General features: G+C 43.7%; 1 protein-coding gene across 3 annotated transcripts in view; it reads right to left on the reverse strand.

Annotated features, from left to right (window-relative positions):
* NEK6 (NIMA related kinase 6) overlaps positions 1 to 18024 on the reverse strand; it is a 404599-nt gene that overhangs the window by 136036 nt on the left and 250539 nt on the right. For all 3 annotated transcript variants that reach the window (XM_082263334.1, XM_082263332.1, XM_082263333.1), the window contains one exon: positions 570 to 710. In XM_082263334.1, coding sequence (XP_082119460.1) covers positions 570 to 710 — 141 coding nt within the window. The remainder of the gene's footprint in view (positions 1 to 569; positions 711 to 18024) is intronic.

Genomic DNA, 18024 nt, shown 5'->3' on the forward strand with positions numbered 1-18024 from the left:
GAACCCTACGGACTAAGACTGGGATGCCATTAAAATTCATGAGCTTGTAGAGGCAGGTGTCCCAATACTTTTGGTAATATAGTGTACTGTACATGGTAATTATGTAATCCCTCACTGACCAATCAAAATGGACTTGTTAGTGCATGATCGTTCCCCTCTCTGTGGCGAAAAGGGAGGGAGAGTATTACTACACTAGCAACTAGATGTAGAAAAGGTGGTCTACCTGCCTGTTGAGTCCATGTACGGGACAGGACAACAGATGTATTACAATTAATAATGACTTGCCAGACATCTTTCTATCTTTTAATGACCAGGCCCCACCAAGACCTGCTCCCTGACCCAGGTGATGGACAGATGTGGTAAACATTAAACAAAAGGTTAATTCCGTATATACATAGATAAATCACTGACCAGCTCTTGATCACACACAGATTTTTAAACATGGTAAATCGCTGTGTGATAATGATTGTTTATGATGATTGGAAACCACATATTAATATTGTTTAACTTGTGCAAGAGATTCCCAAACAGATTGCTTTATTCACGCCGTGTTTTGTACTCTTGCTTACCTGGACTTTCTTCAGAGCCACCGGCTTCCTGTCCAAGTGACAATTCGCTCTGTACACCTCACTGAACTGCCCCCGACCAATCTTCTTTTCAATTTTAAAGTCTGCCAATGTGCATCGGTAAGGATAGGTGGTCATGTGTCTCTGCGTAAACAAGATAAAATTAATGTTTCGTTACTTTCTTCAAGTATGTCTTATCCTAGGCTAAAACGGGCCTATAAACATTAAATGCATACATCTACATTTTCTTTTCATTTTTTTTGGTGGAAGATTACCGCATTACACAGTTTAGTATTGTCATGCTCACATACTAGGTTTCCTAAATGTGATCTAAGGATTTTGCATGCAGTATGGTTTTTATGGTTGAACAGTATAACAGGACAACTGTTGTTGAAAAAAGATCTGTCTGCAGGATATTACTAACTAAGGACAAAACATTTTTTAGTTTTGGAGATAGTGGAGAGGGATTAGAATACCTGTCAGATTTTTATTGCTGTCTATGCTCCTGTTACGGAGATTCACCCTCTCTAATTGTCATGTTTACCATTATCATCAAAGGTGAAAATAAATTAAATATATAACATAGCGAGTGAATCATTAGTGCATTGGCATATCTAGGAATTTACCAAAATTGACTCTACAATACCAGAATTTAGCTCTGCAGGGTCAATACCAGAATGGTAACATCCCTGAAATGTCATTCTTCATTGTGTTAAATCAATGTCAAGCCTTTTAGAGATAGTGGGACTTGTAATGCCTGCAGCTGGTGTGTAGGCCTTAAGAGGCTGAAACCTTACCAAAAGAGTACCCCAAAAGATACACTATATGGTCACAGGTGACTTTGTTGGACATGCCATACCACAACCATGAGCATTAACCACTTGCCGACCGCCGCAAGTACATATACTGCGGCGGTCAGCCCCGGCCAGACAAAGCGACGTACCGGTACGTCACTAGCCTGTCACCGGCTTGTGAGCCAATAGCGGGCGAGCGCGCGCCCGCTGAGGCGCGCGCCCGCCCCGGCTCGTTCCCTAACAAGTCAGTGCGTGTGACCGGCGGACCCGATGTCCGCCGGTCACTTGCGATCGTTCGCCGGGAAGGGAGAAAGGCAGGCGGCTTATGTAAACAAGCCGCCTGTCATTCTCCCCTGTGTAAAAATGGAGATCAGACGGTTCTACTATGTAGGACCGTTGATCTCGGTTTTTACACTAGTAGCCATGTCCAATCACAGTTAGAATCACGCCCCTAGGGACACACACCACCCCTCCCTCTCCAATACAGTTAACCCCTTCCCTGCCAGTGTCATTTTTACAGTAACAGTGAATATGTTGTATTAACAGTACCCTTCATTAGAAACACCAGATCATGACAATTTGGAAGTGTGTGACCATATTCATAGGTCGCACATCACAGCAAAGCCCTGTGTATGACAGCCTCAGCCCGGGCTCCAACCAAGTTGAACCCTCCACTCCAACCAAGCTACATGGCCTGGTTGGAGCTCAGGCTTTATACACCTCCTCACAGGGTTTTGCTCTGATGTGCTACATTTAGGACTTCTTTTTCCTACTGAATGTTTTGAGCTGGAATGAGTTCTGTCCTTGTCGGCACTCCTAGTGGATTGTCATTCAAGAGGACCTGGCGGAGCCTTGAGCTGCACTCATAATTTTTGTTGCGGGTCACATATTTATAGGTGTAATGGTCAGATTTTTCACAAATTTCTTGCCATATAGTGTATACAAAACTGCTAGGTGGTGTAAAGCATAAGTTCACTGTACAAAAATGCCTATTTATAGCAGACAGCAGATACCACTATCCTCCACACATACTGTGCCTACGATTTACAAGTCACTAATAAAACACAGGCCGGGATGTGGAGCCTGCGGTGTCCCACAGAGTTCTCTTTGCATTAAGCTGCAAAGAAAACCCTGAAATTGAAGGAAAGGTAGGCCATCATGACTTTAACTCATTTATTGGAATAAATGGCCTCCTGTTGCTTCAGAGTCCCAAAACAAACAAAGCAACACTGTGCTGTATGAATCTGTATCCTTTGTGCTCCTCTCCCAGATATACCCTCCTCATCCCTAAATACAAACTTACTTTGATCCAACAGCCATAGCCTCTGCTGAATGTTTATGCCTGTGCAGTAGCTTCCCATAGACTTCTATAGGGCCACGTCCTAAGACCGAAGACCCTCAAGATACGGTCCCATAAAAATGTGCAATCAAGGCCATTGTACGTCCTCGTGCATTACCACTAAAAAAGGTTTAGTAATCCAAAGAGACATACATTATACTCACAAACGAGTGATGATATAGCACATAAAAGACAATGGAACCGGTCATCTCCAAGGTGACCAAGGAACCCCTGTACTGGATGACGTGCTGGTGTCAGCAACTATATGGCTGGGCTGATGCATTTCGAGGGAGGACCCTCTTACTCCGAGCCAAAAATTGCTCTATGGTGCCATTGTCTTTTATGTGCTAGATCAGGGGTGTCAAACTCAACTTCATCGAGGGCCGCATCAGCATTATGATTGCCCTCAAAGGGCCGGTTGGATCTGTAATACTAGATGTCTAGAGTATCCCAACCCCCTTACATCAGATGTCAAGAGTACCCCCCACCCTCCCAACAAAGTGCACCCCCTTACCTTGTGTCGCTGCTGGGAAGACCCTGGGGGCAGAGCTGGGAAGCAGAAAGTGCAGGGTCTGGAGAGGCCCAAAAGAGCGGTGGATTTCTACTGCAGCTCTGGGAGAGATGCGAGGGCCACATTAAATGGTCTGGAGGGCCGGATTCGGCCCGCGGGCCTTGCGTTTGACATATGTGTGCTAGATCATCACTCGTTTGTGAGTATAATGTATGTCGTCTTTGGAAATTTAAACCTTTTTTAGTGGTAATGCACGAGGTTGGTGCGCCCTTCTTTTTTTGTTGTTGTCTTTCAGTACATTTTGGATACCCTTGGTCCTGAGGGCAGCAAGTCCTTGAGTGGTGCAAATCAAGACCATATAAGATCCCTTATCCTTCATTGCATACCACCCGAGTGCAGGAGAATATTTTTGCTTGGTCAATACAAATATGACCCAACTATAGCATACAAAATTGTAATAATGAGATTAAACACCCACAGAGATAAATGCAAAGTAGAAGATACTAAAACCTCTAATAAAAGTAGAATTTGCACTCTTTGCATTTCAGGTTTACAAGTAAATATTAAAATCATTTACCCTGACAATCAAATTGCTTTATCAAAACATGCTCAAACAACATTCAGACTTTATAAGATTTTTTTGTTTTCAACTCCGTTGGCTGTAGTAAAAATCTATCCATTTTGGATAAAAAGATCTGGCCAGGATTCACATCATCACACAAGTCTCTAAAGTAAAAACCCTGGAGTCAAATGAAAGGGTTAAACTGCTGTTAAAATTCAGAGTAATTTCTGAAAGTGGCACACACAATTATAAATATGGATAATTAGCAGCTCCAGCCAAGAATAAAATGTCACAATGTCACACAGATCTGTCACAGTCCGCTAATGAATGTAGTCATATATCTCAAGGCTTTCCTCCCCTTCACAAGCCTGTTGCAAGTGACCAACCAGGGCAGACGCAGTGGGGATAAAGCTCACTCACTACCGATGAAAATTTCACACTACTTGATACTAGTCCATTTGGCACAACCACCCCGCTCCACTAATAACCGGGCTGTAAGACCTGGTCTCCGCAGCAAAAAAATTAACACTTGGTCTCTTGTTCTATTTTTATCAAGCACATTATTAAGAACTGGGAAAATGACTGTACCGTGTCTCTATAAATTGTCTAGCTGTATGTATATTCTCTGCTGGAGTTTACATCACATGCCCCTATGCAGTTAAAATGACCTACTATTGTAAAGACGGAGGAACCCAGCAAATGCCCTTACATAAGCATTAGGCAAATAAGAACATTACGGCTAAATGATAAAATAACAAAATAGACCATAGGAGCTTTTGACCCGACTCTCTGTGTATATCCATCTGCAGTCGATTTATAAGTGATTACTGCAAGACTAATTAAAAAAAATGAAACCTGAACTCTAGTCTTACTGTTATTCAGAAAACAGGTAAAAAAAACCTGTGTTTTTGTTCAAACATATCAGTCTTAATTGTACATCTGCACAATAAAATCTATGCAATGTGCAGTATTTGTCTGATGTTTCCTTCATTTCCTTCTCAAAAAAAACTTTCTGTGCTACCAAGCCTATCTCTGTCCATCCTAGGGTTGCCACCGTTTCTTCAAACCAAACCTGAAACCTTTGAGTGGCACATGACAAATATTGTTTTTTTTCTGCTCACCAAAGCCCCCACTTACATCAGAGTTCCCTGCATTCTCCCTTAAATCAGGGTTCCAAGAGCCCCCCTTACATCCGAGTCTGCAGAACACCCCTTACATCTGAGTCCCCCTTACTTCACTGTACATACCAGCTCAGAGGCAGGAGAGAGAAGGGGGGGGGGACTTCAGTTACAGACAGTGGATGATGAGCTCACTTATCTGAGGATGGAGTCTCAGACATCAGCACCTTTTATCCATCATATATCTACTGCCAATGCACTTGGCGGTTGTATTACTTAGTTACTTGGGGAGCCACAGTCTGGTCAGAGCAATGCAGAACCCGGACACACGATTAAAAACTAGGACAGTCCAGGTAAATCCCAGACAGGTGGCATCCCTAATCTGTCCTGTTATTTTCCCACATTTTCATGAGAGTGCTTGTTAGAAATTCTGTATATAGCCCTACAGAACAGACAGTGCATAGTTCAATTGGGCTTTTGTGCTGCCTAACTGCAGACAGGAAACAGGAACTTTTATTGTAGAGAAAAGACATAGTTTAACCACAGATGCAGAAAATCCAAACTTATAAACACTGCCATTTACTGGTTTATGTAGTTCTTGCATAAAATACATAAACAATGTATTCCACCAGTGCTGTATGCAGAATCTTTATGCTTCCTATGTTCCCTCTGCACCCTCCAATCCTGAATCACTATGCACCCATCCACACACTACAGTTTAACTTTCTTCCTTCATGAAGAGGGAATGTATAAATACAAAATGCAATGTATACTTGCACTGTGACTGAAGTCCCCCCCCCCCCCCTCTCCCTTCTCTCTCCTGCCTCGGAGCTGGTATGTACAGTGAGGTAAGGGGGACTCAGATGTAAGGGGTGTTCTGCAGACTCTGCATGGTTTAAACTAGACATTACTGTTGCTGTAACCAGATCATACCAATGACACCCCTATGCTAAATACAGGGAGTATACCTAAAGTGGTTTTAAAATCTCAAGGTTTTTTACCTTCATGCATTCTATGCAAAAAAATCCTCTGTGTGCAGCTGCCCCCTCACCCCTAATACTCTCCTGAGCTCCCTCTTAGTCCAACGATTTGCACAAGAACTGAGCTTCTCACAGCTCTCACATTCTTCATTGGCTGAGACAGCAGACGGAGCCACTGACTCCTGCTACTGTCAATCACAGCCAGTTTACCAATAAGGAGAGAGAAGAGGGTGGGGCTCTATGTGTCTTATGGACGCATAGAGCAGCTCTTCTTTTGGGGGCACTCACTTAAGTAGAGGAGCCAGGAGCACCGGCAAGGCATCAGAGAAGAGGAGGATCAGTGTAAATTTTGGGTTGTCCCCAGAAAAGTAATAGAGGGGAAATCTTCCAATGGAGACACTAGTATTGGTGACATGGGGTGGGGGCATAAGATTCCCTTAATTTGCAGGGATATCCCCTCACTTCCTGTTTTAGGTATGGGACCAGCAGTTGAGGGAATTCTCTCTAATAGGACACAGTTGGCAAAATAAATAAAAAAAAGGTTTGCCTATAGTTATAGTAAAACCTATAGCCTATAGTAAAACCTGCTTGAAGGTATTAACCACATCCCGCCCGGCCATCATTCTGCGATAGGGGGATCAGTTATCATGACTGGGCGCCATATGACATCCAGCAGGATAAGCAGCTTGTGCATGCCCCCGAGGGCATGCAGCATGGTGATTGGTAGTGCGGTATGTCGCTATGACGTAGGCTCTTTACCATGTGATCAGCTGTGTCCAATCACAGCTGGTCAAATCATAACCAGGACGTGTCGTTTATCGGCTTTTCCTCTATTGATGCTGAGAAGCTCCAGTAGAGGAGAGCAGATCAGCGGCTCTACTGGCAGGGGACTAATCAGCAAATTGATTTATCAGTGCAGACCCATTAAGGATGCCCACAAGTGCCCATCTAAAGTGCTAACCTGGTCCCACCAGGGATGTCAAACGGTGCCCATCAGGGATTTCAATCAATGCGCACCAGGGATGCCAAGCAGTGCCCATTAGGGATGCCAATCAGTGCCCATCAGTAATGCCTGTCAGTGCTTCCTCATCAGGGCTGCCTATCAGTGCCATATATCACTGCCGTCCACTAGTGCCACCCATCAGTGCTCATCAGAGCTGCCTATCAGTGCTGCATATTAGTGCCTCATCATCAGTGCCCATCAGTGCCACCTCATCAGTACGGCTTCATCAGTGCCCATCAGTGAAGGAGAAAACATACTTATTTTCAACAAAGAAAAAGTTTTTTTTTTTTCAAACTTTTTGCTCTTTTTCATTTGTTTAGAAAAAAAATAAAAAACCCAGTGATGATCAAATGCCACCAAAAGAAAGCTCTATTTGTGGAAACAAAAATAATAAAAGTTTGATTTGGGTACAGTGCTGCATGACCGAGCAATTGTCATTCAAAATGCGACAGTGCTGGAAGCTGAAAATTGGTCTGGGCAGGAAGGGGGTGAAAGTGCCCTGTATTGAAGTGGTTAGGAAAGATATTTGTCTGTGAGGTGCGTCATCCTGTCAATTGATACACATACATAACATACTGTATTTACCACAATCCAAGATCCTGGTTCTAAAAATGTATGCAGTACACAATTATAATTGTTGATACAAAAGATTGGTTGCAAGAAGAGGGTTAATAAGAGAGTAAACATGCCCTAGTAATCTATTATAAATTTAGGTGTCTTCAGGACCAAAACAATTTCAGTATTTTTGTCTGGTTTATTAAACTTTTTATCTAGATAAATAAGTATGATCACCAACCATTATTACACATGGGAGCTATGTGGATAATGAAGAATCTGAATGGGCTTTGCTCTGTGCAGTTTGAGTTGTTGAAATTGGATATGGCGGGTCAGAATGAAGTTCTAAGGCCACTTTTCTTGGTGTAACTTCAGTTTTTTCACTGGGGGATAACATCGTAACTCTTTTCCACAGGATGGCATATAGCCGAAGGCTTGGCCTGCCAAGTCAATAATGCCCCGTACACACGCGTCGATAGTTGGCCGTGAATTTTCGGCCAATGTCCGATCGGCTGATTTTCGGCTTGTTAGTATGATGCTTTTGACAACCGACTCCGACTTTTCGGCCGAATAAAATCTGGTGTGCATGCTATAAAATTTTTGTTGGCCGTCAACAGAACGGCCGATTTTCCATCAGTCAGTACAGATTTCGACAGATAAGAATCTGATGAGCAAGACTGGGCATGCTCAGAGAAGAAAAAACACACGGAAAGTAAACCAGCACATGACATCACTTCTGAAGTAGATTTTTGTTGGCCGAGAAAATTTGTGTGCAGTCTAGAGCACATTCCAACCAACACAACAACACTGGACAAAAGACGGCCGATCGGTCGGCTGATAATCGTTGCGTGTGTATGAGGCATAAAGGTGTATAGAGAACAATTCCAAAGTATGTCCAAATACAGGATTGTCCAAATGTTTAGCAGCAGTCACAGATCCTTACAACAAATTACTATCTACAGTACATGCAATAATATGGTTAAGATAATTGTCTAACCAATGAAGAGCAACAACTCATGGTTGCTATCAAACAAGTGGACAAAATAACCTTTTGTAGCTTGCGGCATCAATCATCAGTCAACACTGGGTACACAGGTTTTATTGCTCAAAGTACTTAGAAAGCCTAAACAAGCTGGCTTTCTTAGAGTTATATTATGGGGGCAATGAGACTCAACTGGATAAATGTGCAGAGAGGAGCATGAAATGTGAAAATTTAAAACAAGTTTGGCAAGTGCAAATCTTCCAATGGATATCCAGCGAGAGCAATGAGTTATCAGCAAATTAATTATTAACTGCTCTAAAACATATATGCTTTTGTTTTTAATAGTGGCGAGGGGCTAGAAACCGCACGGGGTTTGTATTGCTAGCCGTGAGACCCCTGGCAAAGGAGGGGACCAGATCTAGCTCTGCTGTATTTTGACTTTCACTTACAGGTCTCTTTACCAGCCCCCCCCCCCCCCCAGCCTGTGACTGGGCTAATAAGCTTATATTTCTCACTCTGCTCTTTCCACCTAACAGCATACCCCCTGTGCTGAGGCATACCTGAATGGCTCCTTGTGCTACTTCTCCCTCTCCATCTCTCTCTATCTGAGCTCTTCTGTACAATATACTGCAAGGGGCTGATACCAAGTGAAATGTAGGTGTAGCAACCTCCTTGTTAGGTTGTTAGGGAAATTTGTTATTTGGCTCAGAGGAATCAAAGGAGCTGGATTGCTTTCTTTGGTATGTTGTGGATCCATAGGCTGTGAGATTAATGGCTTGCTCCCTGCTTTGTTGAGACAAACTTCCAAAGCTTCAGTAGGGAAAAATTCAAATCCTCTGAATGTTTACTACCCTCTGCCCAATGCCTGGGGAGGTGTGCTCAGTTGGTGGGGAGAGAATGGGTAAATAGGCAAAATGGACAGACGTGGTCTTCGGTGCTTGGTCGTCCACCCTGCAAGGATGGATTGCTGATACTCCAAGGGGGCTGCTTGCCCCTGGAGACTTTCAGGACTGGCTGCCCCGACTACTCTGTGCTATGGACAGACTCCGGCAACAAGATCTCTGTCCTGGGTCTGTGAGTAGAGCCTGAACACTATGCTGCAGTTATCCTTGGTTCCCAGCTGTGGATTTGTAACTATTCAAGCTAGCTACAGATTGCCCAAATGTTCTAGTGGTTGTCAGCTGCAAGAGTTAGGCAGCCCATAGACGGTGAAAATGTATTTCCTGCAACTGCAGGTTGCAGGAAAGAAGTTTGCACGATTCCCAAATCAACACAGGCAGTTCAAGTTGACCTTTAAGTTCACCTTTAAATTTAAAAAATAGTTTTATTAGAGTATTCGATTTAGTGTAATGTGAATAAACAAAGTTAACCTCTTCCTGTCCACGCTATAGCTGAAAGACGGCTACAGCGCAGGCCTTAATTGCCCCGAGTAAGATCCGAGTAAGGGGCCGGTCCTGGCCCCTTGCCACATGATCAGCTGTAAGCGAATGACAGCTGATCACTTGATGTAAACAGCAGCTGGCGATTAGCTTTTTTATACTCCTCACGCTGTCAGCGTGAAAAAGCTGATCGCTGCTGCTGTCAGAGGAACATCAGTCCTGAAGAGGAGAAGAGCATCTGTGACCACCAGTGCCTCCTACCAATGCCCACCAGTGCCACCTATCAATGCCCACCAGTGCCACCTATCAGTGTCAATCAGTGCTGCCCCTCAGTGTCACCTAACCGTGCCTATCATTGCCCATAAGTGCCATCCATCAGTACCACCTATTAGTGCCATTCAGTGCAACCTACCAGTGCCCTTCAGTGCCACCCTTCAGTGGCCATCGGTGCCACCCATCAGTGCCACCCATCAGTACCACCTATCAGTACCGCCTTATCAGTGACCATCAAAGCCACCTTATTAGTGTCCATCAGTGTCGCCTTATCAGTGCCCAACAGTGCAGCCTATCAGTGCCCAACAGTGCAGCCTATCAGGGCCCATCAGTGCCGCCTCATCAGTGCACATCAATGAAGGAGAAAAATTACGTTTGCAAAATTTTATAACAAACTATAAAAACTGTTTTTTTTTTTTTTTTCCGGTCTTTTTTTGTTTGTTCAGCAAAAAATAAAAACCCCAGTAGTGATTAAATACCACCAAAAGAAAGCTGTTTGTTTGAAAAAAATGAAAAAAATTGAATTTGGGTACAGTAATGCATGACCGCACAATTGTCATTCAAAGTGCGACATCGCTGAAAGCTGAGAATTGGCCTGGGCAGGAATGGGGTTTAAGTGCCCAGTAGGCAAATGGTTAATATGCAAAATTTGGACATATTATGACCACTGAGCCTGCAGGTTATATTGCCAATATACCAGGTAAAACAATATAGGTTTTTCAACTAAAGAGTGTATTTACTACATTAATAAAAAAAAAAAGGCCTGCTGTGCTGGACAGCTCTGGTGACGTTATATCACTAGGGGGCTGTCTATGATATCTTGTATTATATCAGAGTAATCTGATATACTAAACACTGCGTTCCTTTTTATGTATGTTTATCACAGAAGGGCACCAAACTGCCACAATCCACATTTCTTTTTTTTTTTTTTCCACAATAGATCTTTATTAAAAGTAAGTAAAAATATTACATTATATATGGTAATATATAACTTGTACAACAAAAGTGTATACAAATACTAACTAGATGTATTATACAATTCTCTGAAATGACAGATTTCAGCTCATTCTAGGTATATAACTAAAATCACTCAGTATTTCGGTGAAATATATAAGCAGCTTAACTTGTAAGGAACTCTGGTCAGAAGGCTTTACATATTTTTTCAATATACAAATGTACTTTTATTATTTACTTTACAAATATACTTCTTTGTGCTGGTGAGCATATTCCATGTTTTTAGTTGGTCAGAAGGCTTTTTATGATAATAATTTTTAAAATGACCCTGTTGTGAATTTTACCATTTTTAAAAAGAAATACCTTTCAAAAGAAGACTTTAAACACTGTTCTTGCCCAAACCATCGAACGCTTCTCCTTTGGCTCCTATTACATGGGGCGGACTGCGTAATGCACATTCGCTGATCTCTCTGCTGATTCCCGTGAAGCAGGCTAATGGCAGGTCCATGTCCACTCCACTATGCAGAGTGGACACGGACACAGCTCCGCTGTCCTCTATGGGGCAGTGGGATGAAAATGGACCACCTGTCCATTTCTATCCAATTTTTATCCGATCCGCTGGACAGATGGGGAATGGATACCCATCCATCTGTTTTTTGATGGATCGGATCGGATGCCGGCAGGTGTCAGCGGACACATAGCCACTGACATCCGCCACTCCCATCAAGAACAATGGCAGGTCTGATCAGGGTCACTTGAAAAACTGACCGGCGAACCTGATCAGACTGCCTGTGTGAAATCAGTCAAAGAGGAATGGTCTCAAAGAATGTGCTGGGAAACTGACACTTCTGGGAGGAATCCATCTCCTGTGTCCCACAATGTGTTCTCTGGTTCCTCCTGCCAACACTAACATCACAACTGTTTCCCGAAGTAACGTGGACGTTGACAGGAGGAACCGAAGAGAGCTATGGAAGACCAAAAAGATGGACTTTCGTCAGAAGTGTTGGTTTTCTGGCCAACTTCTGTTTCTCATCAGGCATCAGAAGACAATTCCTCTTGGAGGAGGGGGTTTGGCAATGCAAGAAATGTAAGTATTTAGTCTTCTTTTGCAAGGTAATTTTGGGCATTTTTAAAATGCATGACAGGTCTCAGATGCAGATGTTCTACTAATTGGTTGAACTAGATGATCTTGTGTCTGTTTTCAACCTAAATAACTATAAGTGCTGTGAAGTATGCAAGTCTGGATATTTTCCAAACCAATGATCTTAAAGTGGTTGTAAACCCCAGTCATGAAATTGAACTAAGCACATAGAGCATACAGTGTTTACTCTCTCCAAAGCTCTAATGCCCCATACACACGTGCAGATTATCTGCAGACTTTTGTCTGCAGACTTACCAAAACCATATAATATGAGGTCAAATCTAAACACTTTCAATTTGTATGCAATCCGGCAGGCCCTTGCACTACATAGAAAAGGTAAGTCTGCAGACAAAAGTCTGCAGATAATCTGCACGTGTGTACGGGGCATAAGTGTCACTTCTCTCTGGTGCTTCGTTCCTCTATTATCAGCATTAGTCACTTCTGAGAAATTTTCTCGACACATGAGATAAAATTTGAGTCGGGGAGGGAGATAAGCACACAGCTTGTCTATTCAGAATACAGCTCTTTTTCACACAAATAGAGCTTTCTTTTGGTGGTATTTCGCTACCACTGGATTTTTTATTTTTTTGCACTACAAACCAAAAAAAAGACAGGAAAAATTTGAAAAACAATCCTTTTTTACTTTCTGCTACAAAACCTATCAAAAAAAAAAAATTCTTCATAAATGTTTGCCAAAATGGATTCTGCTACATGTCTTTGGTAAAAAAAAAATGTATATTGGTTGGTTTGTGTAAAGGTTATAGCGTCTACAAGCTGTGGTATATACAGTATACACTGGAATTTTTTTTTCTTTTATGCTAGTATTGGCGGTGATCAGCGACTTATAAGACTACAATAGTGCTGCTAGCAATCTGACACTGACTGATGCTGGGGGGCACTGAATAACTGACATCACCAGTGAAAATACAGTGATCAGTGCTAATACTAAACTGTCACTGTTCTAAGGACTCTGTCTGGAAAGGGGTTAACATCTAGGGCGACCAAAGGGTTTTATGTGTGCCTATCAATGTGCTAAATTTACTGAAGGTAAACACAGGGATCCTGGCTGTGATTGGACACAGCGGATCAGGAGGTCCCAGCCACAAATCATTAGCCAAGACTTGCTGACCGACCCCTGCTGTGTACAATCACAGCAAGTGGCGGTGGGGAGGACGCGCATGTGTCCTAAACCCGAAAGCAGGCAATGACATGCCAGTATGTCACTTTGCCTGCACGGGCCACCCATTCACATTACACTACAGGTGAGCGAACCACAAGTGGTTAAATAGCAGGGTAATAAGCAAAACATGTAGCTTGTAAGGAAGTGTAGGTATCATTGAGCCAGGTTTTAATCAGTCCCTGGCGGTAATCCCGAAAGTGGCTCGGAGTTAATATACAGTGCCAAAAGCGGTAACCCCGAGCCACACTCAGGATTACCCCACAATTACACTTATCTTCCACTATGATCCTCCCGCTGTCCTCGCTGTGTGATCTGGCCGATGCCGTCACCTGTCTTCCGGTTCCCTTTCCTGGGAGCGCCGCGACGCAGGGGGTTGGAACCGGTGGAAAATTCAAAAATAAAACAAATGACATGATACAGTGTAATCTTTTAGGATTACAACTTTGTATCAAGCCATTTTACCCCAGCTTATCACCTAGTGGCTTTTCCAGTGCCCTGCTTGTACTTTTGCGGTTCTTTGTGCCTAGAAAATTGAGAACATCCATGGCGTCCAAAAAGCGTTCTTCTAGCTCAAAAGTGCTTATAGACGAACTGGAAAACAGCGATAATGAATCGAAATTATTTGAAGAACTGAGCGATAGTGATTCGTAGGAAAATTTGTCATCAGGTACTGAAAGTGACGACAGCGATGATTCTGCGACTGAGCTCAGCAATATGAGAACTGGAGCACCTGGTATGTAAGTTGACGTTGACCATGACAACCCCTTGGCATATCGACAATTATTTTTGAACGATGAGGTTATTGAAAAAATAGTTACTAAGATAAACCAGTACAATGAGCAATAATTGGCTACGCATCAGAAGTTTTCAAGATGCAGAAAGTAAGAACCAGTGACCAAAGATGACATTTGGAAAATTCTGGGCCAAATAATTCTTCAGGGAGTGGTAGGGAAACCCCTGCAGAAGTGGTATTGGACAACCAATACATTACTTGCCACTCCATTCTTTGGCACGGTCATGTCATAGTACAGATTCTCCCTCATAATGAAATATCTCCACTTTGAAAACCATGAAGAATTTGATGAAACTACTCATCCTGCACCAAAAGTAAAGAAAATTTGGGAAGTATATCAAATGATTCTACAGAGTTTCCAACTGAGCTATGTGCCAGAAAGAGACATCAGAATAGATGAAAGTCTAATGGCCTACAAGGGAGGGCTCAGCTGCGTGCAATACATTGCATCAAAGAGGGCACCATTTGGCGTAAAATAGTACTTGCTATGCGAATCGTCAACTGGCTACATTGGGAATTCAGTGATATACACTGGAAAAGGAACACAATTTGATCAAAAATACAGCAATTATGGAATGGCAACATCTTCTGTTCTTTCACTAACTGAGCTATTGCTAAATCAGGGTTATTGTGTAACAATGAACAACTTTTATACATCTCCTGAACTTTGAGGTTCTACTGCAAAACAAAACCGATGCCTATGGAACCGTAAGGGCTAACCGGTGCGACATGCCGCCGATATTTGGCAAAAAGAAGCTCAAGACAGGAGAAATGATTGTCTGGCAGAAAGGCAAAATAATGGCACTGCGATGGCGGGACAAGAAAAATGTGTGCCTAATTAGTACAGTGCATATTACCTCCACTGTTTTGGTACGTATGAAAGGTGGGAAAAAGTCATAAAGCCACAAGTAGTGATAGACTAAAACACCATGGGAGGTGTCAACAGAGCTTTCCAAGCAATGACATTCTACCCAGCAATGAGGAAACAGCAAAAGAAGTACTATAAGAAGATCTTCAGATATTTTCTTGAGCAATGCTTGTGGAATGCCTACATTCTGCTCCAAAAAACTGACAAGCCTGTGATTCATTTGGGCTTCATTTGGAAAGTTGCTGAACATATCTTTCTGAATCACCAAACACCATCAATGGCTGAGAATATATCTGGATGTCGTACTGTTGGTGTTGTCAACCTGGAACGCTTGACTGGTCAATACCTTATGGACTACATCCCACCAACTGAGAAAAAGTCAGCACCTACAAGGATGTGCGTGGTTTGTTGCTCGAAGAGAGATGACAGTGGAAGGAAAATAAAGGAAACCAGATTCTATTGTCCCGATTGTGACGTCGGACTTTGTGCAGTTCCATGTTTCAAAATATTTCATACCCGAGATGTTTACCAAACCATTATTACAGTGACTAGTAATATCGCATCCCTTGTTTGTACACATTTCAGTGTTTTTGGTTTGATTATATTATTGAATAAAATGTATTATTATAATATAATTTATGATTTCGTGTTTCAAACTTTATCATACCCGGGATGTCTACTAGACTCTTGTTTGGACAGACGTGAGTTATTCCTAAGAATTACGGGCCTAAAATATAAAACAACATATTTCCATGCAAAACAATGTACCGCATTGAGATCAAAAATTCTGACATAATCAGACCGCCAGTGAGGTTAAGGACTCCAGTACTTGGTGTGAGAGTATGAGTGAAAGTGATAACACCAAATTTAACACACCTGCTCCCCATTTACACCTGAGACCTTGTAACACTAACGAGTCACATGACACCGGGGACGGAAAATGGCTAATTGGGCCCAATTTGGACATTGTCACATAGGGATGTACTCACTTTTGTTGCCAGCGGTTTAGACATTAATGGCTGTGTGATGGGTTATTTTGAGGGGACAGCAAATTTACTTTACTTTACATTGTAGCAAAGTGTAATTTCTTCAGTGTTGTCTAGGGTTGAGCGGACACCTAGATGTCCGTGTTCGACGGGTTCGGCCGAACTTTAAAAAAAAGTCCGGGTCCGTGTCCCGGACTTTTACCGAACTTTTCCCGGACACCGAACCCCATTGAAGTCAATGGGGACCCGAACTTTAAGGCACTAAAATGGCTCTAAAACACCAAAGGAAAGGGCTAGAGTGCTGCAAATGGCAGCAAAACGTAATTAAGAGCATGGCAAGTGCTCTGAAAACAAATGTGGATAGGGAAATAACTTAAAACAACAAAAAAAAAAACAGAAAAATAAAACAATGTTCTTCTTCATCTCTGAAGGACGAGGCCCATATGGAGTAGGAGGGAGGTTGAGGTGGTGGTGGATGTGGCGGTGACATAGGCGTGCGCACAGGGTGTGCTGGGTGTGCCTGGGCACACCCTAATCACCTAGGGCACATAGCATTGCCAGTGAGGAGATGGGAAAGATCTCCCTGGGACCTGCTCTGCTCTATTTCTCCTTGCCTACAGGTACATGGCCCCGATACATTACTCTCCCTGCTGGCAAACACATGCATGTGTATTTCAACTTTGGGGTGCACACCTTAATGCAATAGGCTGCGCACACCTATGGGCGGTGTAGGTGGAAGCGGCGGTGGAGGAGGACCAGGGCCGGATTAACAGCATCATGGGCTTGGTGCTGAGGATTTTGAAGGGCCTTAAGGGCCGTGCCTTGCCATGCACCCAGAGGAGGAAGGGTGCAGCCATGCATGCCTAATTCAACATGGGATGCTGTCTCTGAAGCCCATAAACACATCCATGCATCGCCAACTGTCCCTCCTTGTCCGGCCTTCACGCTGTGTGGGGAGGTTCTGAGGGTGCTGCCTGGGGAAGCGAGCATAGAAGCCAGACTTCTGTGTTTACAAGTGACAGAAGAGCGGTAACAGTGAATATGGCCAACCCGGGGCCTATATAAAAGGTAGGGGCCTGGAGCTGCAGCTCCAATAGCCCCTACATTAATCTGGCCCTGAGGAGGAGGACGAGGTAGCCAACACTGCTTCTTTTCAAAAATTTTAAATGAGGGTACACCCCAAAAGAGTGAGAAAGAGCAAAAATGGAACAATGGGTGGGTAAGGTCGGTATCCATTGCTATTCTGCATAAGGTACGGAAAAGTCCCGTGGGATCCATGCCTGGTTCATTTTAATGAACGTGAGCTTGTCCACATTGTCTCTGGACAGGCGGCTGCGCTTGTCTGTTATAACGCCCCCAGCCGTGCTAAATACCCGTTCAGATAATACACTGGCTGCAGGGCACGCCAGCACCTCCAAGGCGTAAAGGGCAAGCTCAGGCCATGTGCCCAATTTGGAGACCCAGAAGTTGAAGGGGGCAGACCCGTCATTCACTACATGTAGGCGTGTGCACACATACTGCTCCACCATGTTGGTAAAATGCTGCCTCCTGCTAAGACGTTCCATCTGAGCTGCTGGTGCTGCTGTTTGTTGTGGCGTGCTGACAAAGCTTTTCCACATTTCGGCCATGCTAACCCTGCCTTCTGAGGTGCTGGCGGTGCCCTGGTTGCGTTGGCGACCTCCTCCTCCTCCTCCTCTGCCTTGTGCTTCCACTGTGGCCCCGCTGTCAGATGGGAATGCCAGCAGCATGGCGTCTACCAGCGTGCGCTTGTACTCGCGCATCTTGCGATCGCGCTCCAGTGAGTGAATTAAGGACGGTACGTTGTCCTTGTAACGGGGATCCAGCAGCGTGGCCACCCAGTAATCAGCACAAGTTAGAATGTGGGCAACTCGGCGGTCGTTGTGGAGACACTGCAGCATGTAATCGCTCATGTGTGCCAGGCTGCCCAGAGGCAACGAAAGGCTGTCCTCTGTGGGAGGTGTATCGTCCGTGTCCTCTGTATCCCCCCAGCCACGCACCAGTGATGGCCATGAGCTGGCC

The sequence above is a fragment of the Pelophylax lessonae genome (genome assembly GCF_965119305.1).
Source record: "Pelophylax lessonae genome assembly, chromosome: 7".
NCBI classification, from domain to species: domain Eukaryota; kingdom Metazoa; phylum Chordata; class Amphibia; order Anura; family Ranidae; genus Pelophylax; species Pelophylax lessonae.